At 41.3% G+C, this 20,707-nt stretch overlaps 1 protein-coding gene across 2 annotated transcripts in view; it reads right to left on the minus strand.

Moving 5' to 3' along the window:
• dmxl1 (Dmx like 1) overlaps positions 1-19,239 on the minus strand; it is a 53,623-nt gene extending 34,384 nt beyond the window's left edge. For both annotated transcript variants that reach the window (XM_080499280.1, XM_080499279.1), the window contains exons 1-12: positions 18,923-19,239; positions 16,654-16,854; positions 15,884-16,009; positions 13,506-13,583; positions 12,851-12,929; positions 12,539-12,683; positions 12,121-12,187; positions 11,517-11,701; positions 10,626-10,830; positions 1,801-1,981; positions 980-1,156; positions 599-864 (exon numbers count right to left, since the gene is read on the minus strand). In XM_080499280.1, the coding sequence (XP_080355406.1) occupies positions 599-864; positions 980-1,156; positions 1,801-1,981; positions 10,626-10,830; positions 11,517-11,701; positions 12,121-12,187; positions 12,539-12,683; positions 12,851-12,929; positions 13,506-13,583; positions 15,884-16,009; positions 16,654-16,740 (1,596 nt within the window). In that variant the 5' untranslated portion in view covers positions 16,741-16,854; positions 18,923-19,239. The remainder of the gene's footprint in view (positions 1-598; positions 865-979; positions 1,157-1,800; positions 1,982-10,625; positions 10,831-11,516; positions 11,702-12,120; positions 12,188-12,538; positions 12,684-12,850; positions 12,930-13,505; positions 13,584-15,883; positions 16,010-16,653; positions 16,855-18,922) is intronic.
• Positions 19,240-20,707: the final 1,468 nt, after the last annotated feature.

Raw genomic sequence — 20,707 nt, forward strand, 5'->3', positions numbered from 1 at the left:
TCAAGGGGCTCCCTTCTTCATTTGACTGTTACTGTATGTCAAGAACAGGAATGTGAACCGCATATGCTCATGATGAAAGCCGTTTCTTTTCTGAACGAGCTGAAAGAGCCGGTCTTAACCTCTTTGAATGTCAATGGATCTTATGCCTCGTCTGTCCAACTGACTTACAACTCTGCAATCTCATCCAGTTCCCATTATTTTTTACTGCTAATATAAATGTACCAAGGCACTTTTGAATTTGATATGAAGCCACACATAATTAGAAAATAACTGTCTCAAAGGCTGGATAAGAGGCCATTACAGTCTCTATATCATCACAGCTGTCAAAAAGATTCACAACCTAACAAATGACAAATAGATGCTTTCCCCAGGAGATACTTATTGAAATTGTTAATACAAAATGATTGTTTGAAAAAGTGACCAGATAGCGTTCATTAACTTACAGAAGCCATACAAAACTGGTAAACGGAAACAAATGACCTCTATTAGCCATAAACATCACTGTGTGTGTGTGTGTGTGTCTGGGATCATCAAACAATTTGACTTAATGTTAACAATATATCAATATGCTCTTTAAAATACATTGACAGTGAAGTACCTGAGCCTGTCTGAACATGCCTGGCTGGTATTCGTCTAACCAGTCCACGTGCCAGACTAACAAGGAGCCATCCATGGGATGAATACTGAACAGCATGTCGGCCCCTTTATTCCACTCTTCTAACAGCACGTCCACCTGGTGCTCCATCGCTGCCAAAGGAAGCTCCACAGCATCTAGTCCCCGGGGCTCACTTGGCCTGCTATTGTTCTCTTCATCATCATCATCATCATCACCATCATCATCAAAAGTAGCCTCATATTCAGGATCTGGAAAATAATGCAAATCAAGGCAACTGAACAAAATAGGACTCGACTTCCACTGGGAGCGTCATTCCAGCCCAACATCCACACAAGTAATATGTGATTAAATATTTGCCTGCACCTTCAGTGGAGCATTCGGTCTGCTGCTCCAGACTGCCCCGAAGCTGCTGCAGGAAGACTTCCATGGCTAATGTGAAATGAAGCTCTTTGTTGTTGAGCCAGTGGACAGTGAATGGGCCTCCGGGTTCCTCGTCATCCGCAGCGTTCAGAGAGGAGATGGAGGGCAGAAGAGGAATATCTAAGAAATATAGGTGCAAAAATTGTAAAAAAAAATACGTTAATCCATGCATTGCATAAAGAAAAAGGAGAGGGAAAAAAAAACTTTTTTTTTTTCTTAACAGACAGATAAAAATGCACCTGTTGGAACACATTTTCTTTTATTCATTTAACTCAGGTCGAGGTTCTAAAACACATGAGCAAACAGACAATTCTTCAGGACCCTTAAGGCTAAAGGCCGAAACAAGATAAAAGATTTTGCCCTTGTTCAGGTCATGTTAGGTTGATCCAGAAAACCCGAGATAAACAAAATGAAACGCTCAGTTACTCGGAACAGCTCTTGCTGAGCACAAGCTCAGTGGGATGTTAAATAAACAACCTCAGGCCTTCCACAAATGAATCGTGGGTTTTTTTACATCTGAAAAGCTGAGACAACACTCTGACCTCTGACTGTTTTTTTATTCAGGCTGAACTCCCCAGCTGTGTGTTTTAGGAATAACTAAAAGATATTTTATGGTTGCCCTTTTTATGTTTTTTTGTTGTTGTTACTTTTTCTCAAATTGTTCACCAAATTTTAGGAACTTGTCTTGATGTTAATGTGAGACTGACGTTGGGGATTATTAACTGGTCCCGGAGAACAATGTGTGTGTGTGACCATGAACCAACCTGTGGCAGGGTTGATGCTGGCAGCGATGTGGAAGTGGCAGAGAGCGTTGGCGTGCGGCACGCTGCTGCTGCTCCTCTTGTGGCTGCAGTGTCGGCTTTGTTGGTGAGGCAGGTAGCCGGTCAGAGACGGCTGCGGCAGGTCCCGATAGAAGGAGGAGCGGCACGGTTCTTGAAAATTCAACTATGGGGAAAAATATTCAGGAATCAAGTTACCGAGATTACTCTTTGGTGTATGATTTAAAAAAGCCAAAAAACAAACATTGGTTGCAAAGATTCAATCTATAGTCTACAAATGCAGATTTGTAGAATATGTCCTTCAAGTGAGCATTGGGGTAACAATGCAGGTGAAATCAGCTTCAGAACAAAAAAGACAAGGCTCCAATGGTTTGGCTTCTCCTGGTTCGAGCTGAACAGGTGTTTCTTTTATTGGCTGGGAAAATAATTTAAAGCCATCGACGTTTTAACAGCCGTTAAGTTAACAGTGTAATTTGTCTGAGGGAGTGCCGAGCCAGAGGGAAACCGGCTGCACGGACGAGCAGCCGAGTGAAGAAAAGAGAGCGGTGTGTAAGAAGGGATGATTGAACTAAACCTACTTTACACAACTTAAACAGTAAATTAAGTAGTCAGTATATGTGAATGCTGAAAATAAGCTTAAACAACAGTCTAACATGATTGACAGCAACTAATTTTGAAACCTTAGGACAGAATAATTTCCTTTAAGCATTTTAGCTAGAGTATAATAGGTATCAGTAATAACTAGTGCTGTCAAAAATAATGCATTAAATTAATTAATTGATTGGAATGTTTAACTCGATAAAAAAAATGTAATGTAATTAAGGCAGTTTTGTTTACTTCTGTTTCTTTACTCCCTTCCCAGAGCAGAATGTATATGGGCAAAGCACCGTGACTACAGAGCAGCACAATACCGAGTGGAATAAAATTAAGGCAGAAAGTTTCACTTTAAAAAGTTACCTGATGGCTGATTAGAAAGTGAAAGTCATTAGCTTTACTTTGTGAAGCCGAATTTAACGACCACAGAAGTAATTCTGCAGCAAAACTTTGGCTGATCAAGACTTGCAGGAAAAATATTAATTTCTCCTCTTCGTTCATGTAATAAGTTCACAACTCTGTTTCCCTGGATAAATATCAATTACAAGCTTCAGTCTTACAAAAAGAAGAAAAAAAAGCGATTAATTAATTGCAATTAATTACAGGAAATTGTGCAATTTTTAGGGACCTCGCCAACGGGTGGGCCCTAGGCCCAGCCAACGGCAGGTCTCTTTTGGATTTCGTCGTCGCCAAAGGTGCGGGCCCTCCGAAGGAGGGCCCGCACTCCGAAGGAGGGCCCGCACTCATCCAGGCCCTCTCCTGACCCTCCCAGAGTGGGCCACTCTGACGTGGTGGCGAAATTGTATATTGTATTTCGAATGTTTATTAGGGACCTCGCCAACGGGTGGGCCCTAGGCCCAGCCAACGGCAGGTCTCTTTTGGATTTCGTCGTCGCCAAAAGTGCGGGCCCTCATCCAGGACCTCCCCTGACCCTCTCAGAGTGGCCGCGCCCCCGAAGGGGGCGCGGCCACTACCTGGTGGCGAAATTATATATTGTTTTTCGAATGTTTTTTCTTCTTATTATTATTATATATTTTTTTTTGCGCTTAGCCTCATTTTTCACCCCCTAAACACGCTCAAAAACTCACCAAATTTGGAAGTCTCGTCACGTCTGCGCTCCATTCGAGGTTTCTGTAAAAAAATCCCCAAGAAGTCCAAAAATGGCTCTCTAGCGCCACCTAGAAGATTGTAATCGCCCGCCACGGTCCGTAGGAATGTCGTAGAGAAATGTCGCGAATATGAAACTTCTTCGTCTACTCGAGCCCTACGACTCACGCGCTCTAACTTTTGGCCTAACTCCAACAGGAAGCCGGCTATTTGCCTTTCAATGTAAGGTGCTCGCCCAAAAAAGGGAAAAAAAGGCAGAAACGGAAAATTTAACTCCTCATAGGGCGAAGGTCGCATCGGTTAAATTGAGATATACAAAAATAGAGGAGATTGTTTACTACTGAACTCTAGAGGGAAATTTTCTTACCTAGTCCAGTTTAATTTTTATTAGCCGTCCAAGCTCCCCACCCCCTAATCGCCTTTTTGGCTCCTGTCATCCATTAACATGGGGAAACGGAAAATTCTCGCCGAAAATCAACGATTTAAAACTCCCCGAACTACTCTTAACTGTTTGCAAACCGTGACTCTCAGCCACAAACCGAGGGCATCGCCACGTACACGAGACCCTGCCGAACAAGAGGATGTAACATATGTGGGGAAAATTCCAAAACAAGTCCCCAGAATGACGAGTTAAAGCGACACAGTAAAATTTTTCTCGTCCGAAATCTTAACACTATAGCGGATGGAGCCAAATCTGCCGTTCCTGCCAAACAGCGCCCCCTGGTGTCCAAACTTTACCTCTGACTGCTTCCAAACCCACACAGTATTAAAGACGACAAAAATTCCTACAAAAGTATGGTACTTTTATCCACATACTCCCCCGATAAGTATAGATTAAGAGCACTTGTTCGCAAAATCTTTGAATATAATCCTCCCTGTCTCACACTCTGACGTCAGAGTGTCTGCGCTCGGTGCAGCTGTGAAATTCTCCACTGTGATTGGTCAGTGCATCACTCCATATATGGGCAGCTTCCTGTAGCTTCAGGCTCATCACTGCTGTGTGATTGACAGCCTGTCATATCCTGCAGTTTGACCTGAGAGTGACCTCAGCAGTCATTCTCAGGTCAGGTTACTCTCATGTGACCTGACCTCACTCTCATGTCTCATGTTCTCCTGTCATGAGGACATGCAAAACCTGTACGAGGTCTGGCCTGAGACATGTAATTCATGTCGGTGAGAGTTTGTGAAAAACCTTTATTGCTGGATCAATTACACCTTCGTTTACGCCGACAAAGGCCGGGCCTCCTAGGCCCGGCACTCCACCAGGTCACTCCATCGTCCCACATTGACCTCCGTAGGAGGCCTGGCCTGAGGCCATATAATTCATGTCGGTGGAAGTTTTTGAAAAACCTTTATTGTTCCATAAGTGCAGTGTCATTCACACTAGAATTGAAGTAAGACCAGATTTGGGATCGGGGCAACCTGGGGAGTACCACACTGAGATTTTCAGGTGTATCCGCTAGCTTGCGGCATAGCATGCACATTAGCATGCTAGTAAACATTGTTCGATTGAGCTGAAATTTGGTAGGTGGCCCAATGGGGGTGCTGCGGTCACAAATCACTAGCTAATTAGCTGGTTCCGACGCCGTTTTTTCAAAATAAAAGTACAAATTTTTTTTTTTTTTTTTTTTTGCTTAAATAATATTTTTTTTCATTAACCGTTCATAGCCACCCCCCCGACGGGCAATCTCGAGGTCCCGACCAATGCTGCTTGCAGCTTTAATTATTATTAGGGACCTCGCCAACGGGTGGGCCCTAGGCCCAGCCAACGGCAGGTCTCTTTTGGATTTCGTCGTCGCCAAAAGTGCGGGCCCTCCGAACCCCCTAAACACGCTCAAAAACTCACCAAATTTGGGAGACTCGTCAAAAGTGTGGCACTCCACAATCTCACGTCAAAAAATTCCCAAAAAATCCAAAAATGGCTCTCTAGCGCCACCTAGAAAATTGCAATCGCCCACCACGGTCCGTAGGAATGTCGTAGAGAAATGTCGCGAATACGAAATTTGTTCGTCTACTCGAGCCCTACGACGCACGCGCTCTAACTTTTGACCTAACTCCAACAGGAAGGCCGCTATTTGCCTTTCAATGTAAGGTGTTTGCCCAAAAAAGGGAAAAAAAGGCAGAAACGGAAAATTTAACTCCTCATAGGGCGAAGGTCGCATCGGTTAAATTGAGATATACAAAAATAGAGGAGATTGTTTACTACTGAACTCTAGAGGGAAATTTTCTTACCTAGTCCAGTTTAATTTTTATTAGCCGTCCAAGCTCCCCACCCCGAAATCGGCTCTCCCCATCCTGTCATCCGAATACATGGGGAAATGGAAAATTGTCCCCCAAAATCCACGATTTTAAACTCCCCGAACTACTCTTAACTGTTTGCAAACCGTGACTCTCAGCCACAAACCGAGGGCATCGCCACGCCCACGAGACCCTGCCGAACAAGAGGATGTAACATATGTGGGGAAAATTCCAAAACAAGTCCCCAGAATGACGAGTTAAAGCGACACAGTAACATTTTTCTCGTCCGAAATCTTAACACTATAGCGGATGGAGCCAAATCTGCCGTTCCTGCCAAACAGCGCCCCCTGGTGTCCAAAGTTTACCTCCGACTGGTTCCAAACCCACACAGTGTGAAAGAAGACAAAAATTCCTACAAAAGTATGGTAATTTTATCCACATACTCCCCCGATAAGTATAGATTAAGAGCAGTTGTTCGCAAAATCTTCTAATATAATCCTCTCTGGCTCACTCTGACGTCAGAGTGTCCGCGCTCGGCGCAGCTGTGAAATTCTCCACTGTGATTGGTCAGTGCATCACTCCATATATGGGCAGCTTCCTGTAGCTTCAGGCTCATCACTGCTGTGTGATTGACAGCCTGTCATATCCTGCAGTTTGACCTGAGAGTGACCTCACCAGTCATTCTCAGGTCAGGTTACTCTCATGTGACCTGACCTCACTCTCATGTCTCATGTTCTCCTGTCATGAGGACGTGCAAAACCTGTACGAGGTCTGGCCTGAGACATGTAATTCATGTCGGTGGAAGTTTGTGAAAAACCTTCATTGCTGCATCATTCACACCTTCGTTCACGCCGACAAAGGCCGGGCCTCCTAGGCCCGGCACTCCACCAGGTCACTCCATCGTCCCACACTGACCTTTGTACGATGGAAGTCGGTGGAAGTTTTTGAAAAAGCTTTAATGCTGCATCATTCACACCTTCGTTCACGCCGACAAAGGCCGGGCCTCCTAGGCCCGGCACTCCTCCAGGTCACTCTCATGTCCCACACTGACCTCTGTAGGAGGATTGGCCTGAGGCCATGTAATTCATGTCGGTGGAAGTTTTTGAAAAACCTTTATTGTGCCATAAGTGCTGTGTCTTTTACACTACAATTGAAGTAAGACCAGATTCAGGATCGGGGCCATCTGGGGAGTACCCAACAGACATTTTCAGGCAGCTCGGCTAGCTTGCGGCTTAGCATGCCTGCTAGCATGGTCGCAAACATTGTCTGATTGAGCCGAAATTTGGTAGGTAGCCTAATGGGGTTGCTGCGATCACAAATCACTAGCTAATTAGCTGGTTTTGACGCCGTTTTTTCAAAATAAAAGTCTTTTTTTTTTTTTTTTTTTTTTTTTACTTAAAAAATTGTCTTTTTTATTAACCGTTCATAGCCACCCCCCCGACGGGCAGTCTCGAGGTCCCGACCAATGCTGCTTGCAGCTTTAATTATTTTATTTTTTTTCACGGACTAAAACCCATATTTGACCCCCTAAACACGCTCAAAAACTCACCAAATTTGGGAGACTCGTCAAAAGTGTGGCAATCTATATTATCACGTCAACAAATTCCCAGAACGTCCAAAAATGGCTCTCTAGCGCCACCTAGACACATTTAATCGCCCGCCACGGTCCGTAGGAATGTCGTAGAGAAATGTGGCAAATACGAAACTTCTTCGTCTACTCGAGCCCTACGACTCACGCGCTCTAACTTTTGACCTAACTCCAACAGGAAGCCCACTATTTGCCTTTCAAAGTAAGGTGTTCACCCTAAAAAGGCAAAAAAAGGCCGAAACGGAAAATCTAAACCATCATAGGGCGAAGGTCGTATCGGTTAAATTGAGATATACAAAAATAGAGGAGATTGTTTACTACAAATATTTAGAGGGAATTTTTCTTACCTAGTCCAGTTTAATTTTTATTAGCCGTCCAAGCTCCCCACCCCCTAATCGCCTTTTTGGCTCCTGTCATCCATTAACATGGGGAAACCGAAAATGCTCCCCCAAAATCAACGATTTTAAACTCCCCGAACTACTCTTAACTGTTTGCAAACCGTGACTCTCAGCCACAAACCGAGGGCATCGCCACGCCCACGAGACCCTGCCGAACAAGAGGATGTAACATATGTGGGGAAAATTCCAAAACAAGTCCCCAGAATGACGAGTTAAAACGACACAGTAACATTTTTCTCGTCCGAAATCTTAACACTATAGCGGATGGAGCCAAATCTGCCGTTAGTGCCAAACAGCGCCCCCTGGTGTCCACAGTTTACCTCTGACTGCTTCCAAGCGTACACAATCTTAAAGAGGACAAAAATTCCTACAAAAGTATGGTATTTTTATCCACATACTCCCCCGATAAGTATAGATTAAGAGCAGTTGTTCGCAAAATCTTCTAATATAATCCTCTCTGGCTCACTCTGACGTCAGAGTGTCCGCGCTCGGCGCAGCTGTGAAATTCTCCACTGTGATTGGTCAGTGCATCACTCCATATATGGGCAGCTTCCTGTAGCTTCAGGCTCATCACTGCTGTGTGATTGACAGCCTGTCATATCCTGCAGTTTGACCTGAGAGTGACCTCACCAGTCATTCTCAGGTCAGGTTACTCTCATGTGACCTGACCTCACTCTCATGTCTCATGTTCTCCTGTCATGAGGACATGCAAAACCTGTACGAGGTCTGGCCTGAGACATGTAATTCATGTCGGTGAAAGTTTGTGAAAAACCTTTATTGCATCATTCACACCTTCGCACTCCACCAGGTCACTGTCATGTATCGCACTGACCTTTGTTGGAGGCCTGACCTGAGACATGTAATTCATGTCGGTGGAAGTTTGTGAAAAACCTTTATTGCATCATTCACACCTTCGCACTCCACCAGGTCACTCTCATGTCACACACTGACCTCCGTAGGAGGCCTGGCCTGAGGCCATATAATTCATGTAGGTGGAAGTTTTTGAAAAACCTTTATTGTGCCATAAGTGCTGTGTCTTTTACACTAGAATTGAAGTAAGACCAGATTCAGGATCGGGGCCATCTGGGGAGCACCCAACAGACATTTTTAGGCAGCTCGGCTAGCTTGCGGCTTAGCATGCCTGTTAGCATGCGAGGAAACTGTCTGATTGAGCCGAAATTTGGTAGGTAGCCTAATGGGGTTGCTGCGATCACAAATCACTAGCTAATTAGCTGGTTTTGACGCAGTTTTTTCAAAATAAAAGTCTTTTTTTTTTTTTTTTTTTTTTTACTTAAATAAGATATTTTTTTATTAACCGTTCATAGCCACCCCCCCGACGGGCAATCTCGAGGTCCCGACCAATGCTGCTTGCAGCTTTAATTTTTTTTTTTTATTGATTGACAGCACCAGTAATAACAAATTGCAACATCATCATTATACCTGCAAAGAGGTATGTTGATGAGAACTGAAAATAAACTTAACAATTGCATCATAATAACAAGTTAGTTAAAGTTTGGGTTTTTTTGTTTTTAATTAAAAAAATAATAACTAAGATTGTGATCTGAATCACTTTCACCCTCAAGAGGTTTTCCCAAAAAAATTTAAATAAAAGATGTCCAGAACTCTGGGCATAAAGTAATCAATTATTTTAATTGGGATCAGAGTCAATGAACTTGTCAAACTAATAAGTTTAAGCCAGGGCTCCTTCACCATTTTCATTTCATTCAGTTGTGCTTCAGAGGTATTTTTCAGAAAATATGTCTACGCCAATAAAATGACAGTAGAAAACAATTTCCAAAGGTTACATTTCAAAGTGTCCAACAAATTAAAGAAAGAAGGTTGCCACTATTATTTGACTTCAAAATGTACCTTTATCAACAAATTCCTTTCTTCTTTTTCACCAGATTCCATTGAGTTGCTGTCAATAACTCATAATCCTGCATTGTATTTTTATTTTTGGAAATGTGTCCAAAAAAATTGGGTCAATTTATATTCTCCATTTATTATATTGCCTGGTGTTATGCTATGTTCTACAAATAAATAGCACAGGAACTCGAGTGTTTGTGGATCACATCTTGTTTCTCATCGAGTCACACAATTGTGAGGATCACGCAATGAAGTCATTTGATGATCATATTGGTGGATGAGAAGGCAGCTAAATGTGGACATTGGTGATACGCTAGAAAAGTAGCAGACAGAATTGGAGCATGAGAGTGAAAGCTGTGCGAGAGGTGGAGTGAAACTCGCAAGGTAGGAGATCACTTTGAGGAATAGAATGAAGACTGGAGACTATTTATAAATGTATTTGTAAGGGGGCTTGTTTTATATATGGTCCAATATAGTGTAAATATTATATTCTCTGTACTCACTGCCATGCAGTAACCCTTCAGGGCATGTAACAGTATAGTAAAATTGTCGCTCTTGAGTTAAAGTATTTTCTATTCTATTGAATCTGAATAAGAGTCTTGCTCAGCATAGAAATCCAAGAGTACTTCAAATTGATCCATTCAGTGTATGAGATTCACAACGGCATCCAAGAAGGAGATATGAGTATGCCTAACAATGTGCAGATACGGCGTGGACCCAATATGATGCTGATGGGTCATTTTGTAAAAATAGTTCTTAAGAATCAGTTTAAAACAATTCTTTAATCATTTGTGTTGTAATCGGAATTTTGTACTATGTAGTCTAAGACGTTTGTATAGAGTTAATTATATACCACTGTGGATCACACAATACACACTATGAATGACAAAACAACCACAGCGTTGAATCAATGCCTGTATGCCCTGGATGTTGAAAGTTTTATGAAAGTGTATTACCCAGTATATACCTCACCCTGAGGTAACTGAAGGAAATGAAAACACAACATTAGAAACACATACTTCTTGCAAGGTTTGCACGGGTGTCTTCCCATTGCAGCCGCTTTTCAACGAGAGGCCAGAGCTCCGCATCGTTTCCCCATGCTGGCTGGAAACGTGGTTGTTATGGTGACCAGAGAGGAGGCTGTCACCTGGCAACAGCGTCTCTGCCCAGAGTCGACACACGCTGTCCTTACAGCAGGTGAGCAGAACATTACACACTGCACCTCTGTTAGGAGAAAGGAGATGGGAGAAGACCAAAGCGTGAGGTTTATTCTGACAACTGGTGATGGGAAGTGATAGTAACACTCAGCAGCAGATTACAGAAAACAGCATGTGGAGAAATACATTAAATTGCAGGCAAAAAGTGTAGTTCCGGGAACAGTGATAAGGAAACAACTGCATTTAATCTTACCCTGAGTGAAGACTATAATCACAGCAGATGTATTTACTTGTAAAATTGTAGTATTGACACAGAACAGGTTGGGGGGAGAAAAAAAAAAACAACTACAGAAAATGCGGTTTGACTTTTCATTTAGACAAACAAATCCAACAAAATATTTACTTAACAATGTAAAGCCTTTGGAGGAAATCCGTCTCTGCGGTACACCATCCCATTGCTTCAATAACAATTATTTTGATAGACAGAATGAGTATAGGTGTGGTCTTTAGCAATTTATCAATCATCGTCATATAAAACTCAACATACCAAAACGGTGGTATTAAAAACAAATGCATTACATACTTATAGGCAACACTGCTCAACTGTACTAAAACAGCAGTAAAGTACTATATATAATCACTGGACGTTTGACTGTCGTATTCTTATTTCTGTGTGCAACTGCATGGGCTCAGACCAAAAGGAATGCGGCTGAAGCCGAAATAGAGCAGCAGAAAGGCAGTCTGGGTCAATACCGTGGCATGTATTTGCTGGTCTTCCTCCAGGAGAAGCCAGTAACAGAGCGGGGATGGGCCAGGTAGACAAAAGAGAAGGTGAGCTCTCCCTGTACACGCTCGGTGGGTTCTGGAGGTGTGAAGAGTCTGGAAACACCCGACTTCCACTTACTGGTACTGTACCACACCTTCACCAGGCAGTCATCCTGGAAAGAGGAGAAACAAGCGGGGATTAAAACTAATGCCGTGACAGATGAGCTTTCTTCCTTTATTCTTAACATCGTCGCTGCTGTTTGCACATTGATGTAGAGGTTAGCAGTTTAGACATTTCTGTGCTTGTTCACATGTTCTGCCTGTGCATGCGCACAAATAAAAGCCCCATGCAAGTGAGGTAATTTGGTGAACCTAAAAATCTGACCGTCTTTCTACGTCTGTCCTGTAATCGATGTCCTGTTGGGGATTTAATTTGCTTTAATCTTTTGTCAGCCAGGATCAGCTTCAGCACCACATAACTGGATAGTGGTCCAGAATATGAGCGCATTGTCACCACTATCACCATCATCACTAAAATAAACATCAATATCAGCCTCATCATGATCAATACCTCCACCGACACACCCCTTACCTGCCCGGCAGTAGCAAAGAACTCCCCATCAGGGGAGAACTTCATTAAGTTGATCGGAGAGGCGGTCCTATTAACAAGAACACAAAATGACATCAGCAGCACTATTCAATACTGGTTTATATTGAAATATTAAAATACATCCAGCAAGAATGACAGCTGAAGGCTACATGGAGAGGCTTCAAATTAATAACAAAAAAAAAAAAAACCCCAATGAAGTTGTTTTGCATTGTTGTCATAACAAAAACTGTCAGCACAAAAGATTTTAGTGAATTAACTGTTGATGTAAATAATTTAGCTCGGGATTATTTTTTGGAGGGAGCAACAATTCTGTCAAAACAATATCCACGTTTTTAAAGGAACGAAACAATGAAGCTTCAGTCGCAGTAGAGGTTAAGATGGAACATTTCTTTGTTCTTACTTGCTCTGCCAGATGCACCTCCAGGCTGAGCGAGAATCTCTTATGGTCATATCTTTCTGGTTTCCCCGTTCTGCAGACTCATCTTGTACTCCTTCGGCATTACACCATAGTTGAAGGCTGCCCGAGCCTGTCAAGAGAGTGCAGCCTGGATACCAAAAAAACCAACAACAAACCCATTAGTCAGTCCTCCATCAACTATAAAAGATAAAAAAGAACAACAAAAAAAGAATTCACATATAACAAAGAGTATATTCATTGCCGATGCAGTGCGATAAAAAGACGTCACACACAGAGAGATCTGCATCAGTGTACCTGTTGGATGCCAGGCCAGGTTCCGTACCATAGACTGCAATACGAATTGACCGGTTTTCTGCCACTGACAGTTCAGTTTCTGAACAAGATGGAGAGAAAACAATTATAGGAAGACACAGTCAAAGAAAATAAGTCTCCAACATTTTTTTTTCCTGTCTCACATGTTTGTAAGTACTTGAACTGCTAGAACTGCACAACCAGACCAAACAGTGAGGCTGCATTCATGTGAGACACATGTGACCAGACCTCCCAGACAGTAGCAGCAGGAAACCACTGCAGTGAAAGAGGTCCCCAATTGCTTTTAAGATGGCGTCAGTCCTCTCCGTTTTATGACTATTTGGCTTCTCTCGTGATGGAAGTCTGTTCGACACACTGTCAATGGCCGACTGTAAAACAGGATTCACGACAAGGACTGCAAAACTTAAAATTAATTGAACCAAATTCCAGTGAGAACCTCTGTGTGTTTGAAATGTTTGCTCTTTCCTTGTAACCTTTGCAGCAGCAAACTATTCTCATGGGTCTTGGAGAAACAATATGCTTCTGTTTCAATTGTCAGAAAGGCTTCAACAAAAAAGAAAAAAAGTTTTGTTTTGCCGGGGAAATGTGAATATATGCATGACCAGACTGTGACTGGAAGATAATGGAGGCTACTCACAGTCAACGATGTGTCTTTTTGATCTGGATGCTGAACAGGCTCAAAGACGCACACAATGCTTCCATAGGAAGCTGCAATCTGAAAAAGGGGAAAACACGACACATTGAGACATTAAAAAGGCACCACTTAAACTTTATAGCAGCTAAAGTATATTTTAACACAAAACTGATTTTTTAAATTTTTTTTAAATTTTGCATATCTGAGAAACAATTTTTCATCGAAATATCTACTGTGGAATAAAAACATTCAAATCAATGATGCATTATGAATGTAAATCAGAGTACATTATACAAACAAAATCAATATGTAACCTGCTTAAGAAACCACTACAATTCCTGAAATAAAAATCCAAGTATAGTTCCCCAACAAAAAAACATTAAATATCTCAGTCCAATGTTTGGTAAGCCTTGTTTTGTCGACTAAATAAATCTCCAATTCATATGTTGGTCTCTAGGGTCATATGCTACTAATCCTGGGAGAGACAGTCACAAAGCTAAACTGAGATGCTGACATTTCTACAGCATCTAATAAAAGCCGTGTCTTTATTAGGAGAATAATCACAGTCAGAATGGGAACACTGTAAGGAGTGGGTCACAACACACACAGGCATAAAATTGTGCACACAAGAAATTCACTCATTGCAGCAGACACAAGCAGTCACACAGAACAACAAGATGCAGAATGGCTCAGATAAAGGCAAGTGGATGCGTTTGTTTAGGATATAGGTAAAGTTGTAAGATTATGTAAAAAAAATTGTTTTCATTTCAATAAAAAAAAATTAGAGCACCGTATGTTAAACTGGAGCTACACTAAACGATCTGCAGGCGTAGTCTAGGAACTGAGCAGTTAAATCAACGTCGTCTTGTTCTGGAAGTGGCATAAAGAGGGCAAATACGACTTTTCTCGGCGGCTTGCTTTTAGTTACACTCGCAACTGTTGTTGGATCTGACTTTCATATAATCTCAAGTGAGATTTTGAGCTCACAAAAAGCAAATTACACTGAAATCGCATCAACTTCACCATCAACAGTCTGCTCTTTTACCAACTTACCAAAAAAGGATGCCGATTGTATGTGTTGATTTTCTTTTCAGGTTTGATTTATTTACATTATAATACAGAATTCATACATAATAAAAATGTCAAACCATCAAAATCAGACAGAAGTTACTATTTATAGCTTAAACAATCTGTACATGTGACATATTTCCTAAATGTCTAAAAGGTTCTACAATCCTGAGATCAAATATAGGACAAAAGATTATTGTGGACTATATTTAGCTTAAATATTAAGTTTAAAGCTCCATATGCTACCTTCATATAACAATATGGACAAAAATGAGAGTTTGTGTTGCTACGAGATTTCTAAATTTAGAGTATTCTGTATCATCACACATTCAAATTTGCACAATCAGATACCGGCCTAGATTTCTTAATTTCTTCCCAATGATCTAATGTCTTTGAGTGTGTAAATATGCCTTTATCAGTTTCATTCCATTACTCTATGTGAAAAACAAACAAAGTAGGAAATGAAAGTGACAGAAGACAAAAGTCACGAGCAAAATCAAAAGACAACTGTTGTGGTGTAAATGTTGTGAGCCTCTGGTGCTACTGGCTTTGCTGTGTGATTTTTCTCTTGCTTGAAAGTACAAGTTCACAGAATGTCCTTTGAGGCTGAGAATGATTGAATTTTCTGCAAATACAGAAACGGTTAATCCTGAAGCCAAATCTAGCATCTGTGGTGGACTTGCAACGGAACTTTAAAGGAAATTATTTATCAAGTACGTACATCACTGCTGCTTTATTTGCCACGCAGTGATTGATATTAAATTCAGGCCAAGCGTGTTACATGAAACTGAAGTCGGAGAAAATTGTCTCTCAGATCCTTTCAAAATGCAGCAAACTTTGTCGAAATCAGACTGAGATAAAGGTTTGTATTTTGTTTATATTATATTTTGAGGGATTCCGACTAAAACCAATAATGATGATTGATCGATCAAGATTATTTTCATAATTAATAAATTGTTTTGTTTATGAAACAAATTAAGTTAATAACAGAAAAAGCCTTCCAAGTGTCTTGTTTTATCTAGCTACACATATAGAAAAATAATTAAATAACTAATTGATTTAAGAAAAATAATGTAAATTTTTTTATGAAGAAAACTGTATCACATAATTCCCTTTATATAAAGTTGGTTCTTTCCAACATACTTGAATAAAAAGAAGACAAAAAAGAAGAATTAATTTAGAAGTATTATACTGTATTTATTTGCTTGCAATGTTCATGAAATATCCAACACTGATCACATAAGACTTTAAAATGTACAGAAACATGGATCTTCAGCTCAGCCTGCAGCTGAGCAGCACTTTGTTACTCTTACCTTTCCACCCTGCAGTGAGCAGTCGACACAGCCGACCTGGATGTTGCCATGTTTGGCCCCAGGGATGATCTGCAGTCGCTCAAAATCACTACCCAGAATCACCACGTCACAACCTGACGCATAGGCCTATCAAGAGACGTAGAGACAGCAAGAAAGAGCAGGGTGATGAAGATGACACTCGGATGCTTCCAGAGAGAATTTAATGAAGGGTCATTTGAACTGCGCTTGTCCTAGAGGCCAGTGTCAATGCATCAGACATGCCAGCATAAGGCAGCGCTGGAGGAAAAGCAGATGAGATTAGAATTCTGCGCTCTATTTCTGTAGCTCTCAAAAGGAGATCCTCACATGAGCTCTGATTCACCGTGACCATGCCTTCCTCAGCAGAGGACATAAGGACACAAATGATTCTCCGACTGATCGGAGTCTTGAATAACACTGAAGTAGCATCACAGAAAGGTTTTAGATCACAAATTCCAATTAACTTTGACGTACTTCTACAGAGCCTAAATCCTAGCAGAGCCATCACAGCACCACGGACAAACTTTCAACTGCTTTGAAAGAGGACAAAATAATCATTTGGCTTTTAGTCTTTTAAAGTTTTATGGCAGTTTTCATTTCTGCACAGCAAGTCGTTAATACTTGTGGGGGAGCTCATTACAATGAATACAATTTCCTTTCTGCTTTGCAACAAATCTTTTCGGCCATCCTCTCAGAATGAGCGCTCCCGTACAGCTGGGAGGGAAATATTTCCAGAGCTTGAAATATCTTACCGTGAATGGCACATTGTTGACGCTTCCGACAGAGAAGCAGTTGTCTCCGGGGTTGACAGCCCCAGTGAGGACTTGATGGAGATTCATGACTCGTGTTTATCATCCACGTGCCTTCCTTCTCCCTCCCCCCCTCCTTCATACAACCTTGCCACTCCAGGTGAGGTTCATGGGAAACCATGGGAGGGACGTGCCCATCTTCGCCTGTGGAATGCAATCACACGTCAGGGTCTTTTTGGGAGAGAAGGGATGGTTGTTAACTGTGCTCGCTCAGTGAGCGTCAAGCTTAATGCACAACACTGGACAAGCAGATATTGACTAGAAAATGTTTTAAACTCTCTAAACGCATAATGCAATTAAAATGTTCTTCAATATTGTGCATACAAGGAAGTGTTCACGTACTCAATTTGTACTGAAACATGACTCATAATGGAAACTCATACCGGTAATAAAGCAAGAGGACACCTCTATTTCATCTATTTTAGCTCATCTCTTCATTTGAAATGCAAGCCATCAATTGTGTCAGCTGTTCCAGAGGTCATAAGCAAGGACTCTTTCCCTGGAAAAATAAATATGAGGTAGTGGCATGGTTACAAAGTCAGGATGTATTACATTATGGAAGACAGAAATTAAAGGGAAAGGGCTTTTTGAGTGATAATGAGCAAATAACAATATTTCTGCCATTTAATGTTCAAAGCCTGAACATTAAAATCAGGAATATAATCTAACAGCTGGTTATTGGTGTGTATTTGGATGTGCTCCGAATTGATGAACGCTCCCACCTGCATGTGTGCTTGCATGATGCTCAGAAAGATACATGTGACATGAATGTGCATTGAAATATGTGGTGAACTACAATAATTGCACGTGCAACAGAAAATATCTTTCCAATAAAGATATTATAGTGTCCAATAGTTTCATCCAATAAGCGAAAATCATGTGTTGCTGTGAACTGGCAACTTTAAATTACCGGTAATTGTGAATATGTGTTTCAGTCTCTGTGCTTGCCAGTAATGGTCTGTAGAACTATCATGGTGTAATGTCTCTTTGACCATACTCAGCTGGAATTTACTCCCCCCTCTACTGCCCAATGCCTTGGAAGTAAAGCATCTTCACTCCCATGTTTAGCCTTTAACAGACTTTTTAGGCGAGATCAGCCACGAAAACCTCCCATGATGCTCTCAGCACCTACACATGTAATTTCCTCCTCTTCCCCTATCATGCATTTAAATGCCACTGTTATATGTCATTACCATTGCATCCTCTATATAAACCCTTTCTCTCTCTGCAACCTTAAAGTCTTATATCAGGTATATCAGTTCCAACTTGTCATTTGTGTAATCATCTCTTTGCAGATGTTTTTCCTGTTTGAGTTCCTTTCACCCAAACCAGTTGAGGCGGATGACCACTAAACTTTAGGACTAGTTGTACTGGATTTTTGTTGGTTTGTTTGTCCATCCTGCTTCTGAATCGTTGCATTGATGTCCTCAGGTGACTTCTGCTGTTGTTTGGCTCCATTTGGATTAAACTGCCTTAAGTTGAATGAATATATTGGATCACAAATACAGAGAGCTGCAGAATATTAAACTCCACGACTGATGCAATTCTGGGGATGATGCGACGATAATAATAATAATGACATGTTGGATTCGTGGGAGGGCAGACTTTCAAGAAGTTCCAGTGAAGGTATAATATTTCACGTCTGTATGGTGCCAGCAGGTAAGCCAAGTGGGTCACCATGATGGAAGATTAAGCCCTACCACAGCACTGCAGATCTCATTAATCCACTTTCTTTGGTTCAATGAAACCTCAGTCTTTGCCAGAAAAAAATACTAACTACTGATTATTCATATTCCACACTTGAATTGCATGTCAGTCGGCTTGCTGCTCTTGAAGATGGGTACACAATTCATCAGGTCGAAAACTAGCCTTTTTAATGTACATCGCTGGCCTAAAATTAATTACACAGATGATCAAATGCAAAAAAGAAGCAAGACTGTGTTTCCTGTGTTGTGACATCTCACGTGATACCGTTTATCATGCCACCACATTAAAACATAGTAGCTGACACATCATCTGACCAACACTGTGTCCCCACCGTATAAAAAAAAGTCTGGTTCCAACCGTTTGCGTCCGTTTTCTGAGCTGACATATCATTAAAGCAGCTGTTTGTTTTCAGTTCATTAGATCGTGGAGCTAACTTTAGCATGGAAGTTTAGCCATCTCCACGGTCACACGGCAAAGTGACAGGGCACAGTGATCATCCATTTACCTCGACCTGCTCCCCTGCAGCCCGTCCTGCACACGCCGTGTCCACTGTCCGGTCCCCTGTCCCCCGCTTCTCGCTGCTGTCTCCGGTCAATGTGTCGTTAGCTCCCAGCGGGACTCCTCGGTGAGCTAGCTTTAGCGCGCGCTAGCTGTGTTTTAGCTCCAGCGCTAACAGGCTTGCTGCAGATCACTTATGTTGCCCATGTATTGCTCGACAGTTTCGCTTGGGAGGAGAACGAGCGACCCGCTGACTTATCAAAATGCGAACTATGAGTGGGAGGTATCAGCTCCTCAAATCTAGCAAATACATCGCTTACAAAGAGGAAGCTTTTCCTTTAGTGAATATGTGTCACGATAGTGACTGTGACGCCGCAGTGCATTGTGGGAGTTGTAGTACGGCTTTACAGCTTTATCGTTTTATATATTGTGTCAAAAGAGTGGCGTGCATTTAAGACCCCCTCCTGCTCCTCACAACACACAGAGAAACTATACTAGGCCCTATAGTACATCAACCAACAAGGATATATGGGAAACGAAAAGAACATATAAAAGGCTGAGAAAGCAGTAGAAAGGTAGAGACAATTAAATGACAATCAATGAAAGAAAGAGAAAACAGGACAAAGCAAGAAAGGGGAAGAGAAAAAAAGAGGTCTACAAGGAAATTATAATAAGGGCAGAATACACAGAGTAAAAGAAGAGCGCAAGGACTACCTTGATATATGAGTGAAATCAGGTGTATGCTTGTTCACGCTGCAAATACATGGATGAATAACAAGATTGCTGGTACTAATCATATTTCAGGAGGGAAAGAGAAGATGTGGCTCCAAAAGCTGTGACTGAAAGTTATTTCTTCAGAAATAAGTTGTATTATTTTCATTGGAAATCTAACTGAGTTTTTATTTTAGCTGTGAGAAACAACTATCGTTCTTATTTGGTTCACAACACTGTGGACAACACTGAACAGCACTTGCAGTATTTGCAATACATTTTTGTTTAAAATAAGAAAATGTGGCATCACCCTTGGCAGGCAGTGTACCCATTGCTGATTAAACACAATGGATTTTGAAGCCTGTGAACAAATTAGTCAACAATCTATAGATGGTTAATGTGACTATTTCAATGGTCGACTTTTTCCAGAGTAAAATGTGCTCTACTAATGTTAGCTCCCCTGAAACGCTTAAAGAAAGTGATACATTTTGGGTGGATGTAAGATGATGTAGGTTAATTGTTGCATTCAGGATCTGCTGTTGTGTTTTGGAATGTCTGTAAATAATTTCCTGAGCCACTAAAAGCTGTTTTGTCTGATCTTCCCACATGACCCAGGTTTTTGACTTGCAGGAGTTATTTTCAGGTCACTGGAGGGTTGCCTTCAGCCAAGCTGGAAAGCTATTTTTGCTCATTAAACCACTTTTTTTGCTTTTCCTTTTTCTTTCTGTTTTTTTTTTTTGTTGAGTTGGGCTGTTTTAGCTCATTTCAAAAGAAAATTGAGCACTTTTATCTGTTTCCAGAATTTTCCAGAGGTGAATTTGCAAAACCTATATTCACCACCCGAAGTGAAAAGCACTATGCAGGTGACATAGTGGGATGTTACACATATTTTTATAGGCCAATTATTGAACCATTCTTTAATTAACATATCAGTCTGAGTACTTTTTTAAGAAATAGCCTGGTTGACAAATAAAATCAAAATAACGTTAAAAAAAATTCATATATATATGTTTCACATTATGGTTATGTCTAGTGTACCTTCTTACACCCTTATGTCATACTTCATCCAAGTTCTATTGCA

The sequence above is a fragment of the Blennius ocellaris genome, assembly GCF_963422515.1.
Source record: "Blennius ocellaris genome assembly, chromosome: 7".
Classification (NCBI taxonomy): Eukaryota; Metazoa; Chordata; class Actinopteri; order Blenniiformes; family Blenniidae; genus Blennius; species Blennius ocellaris.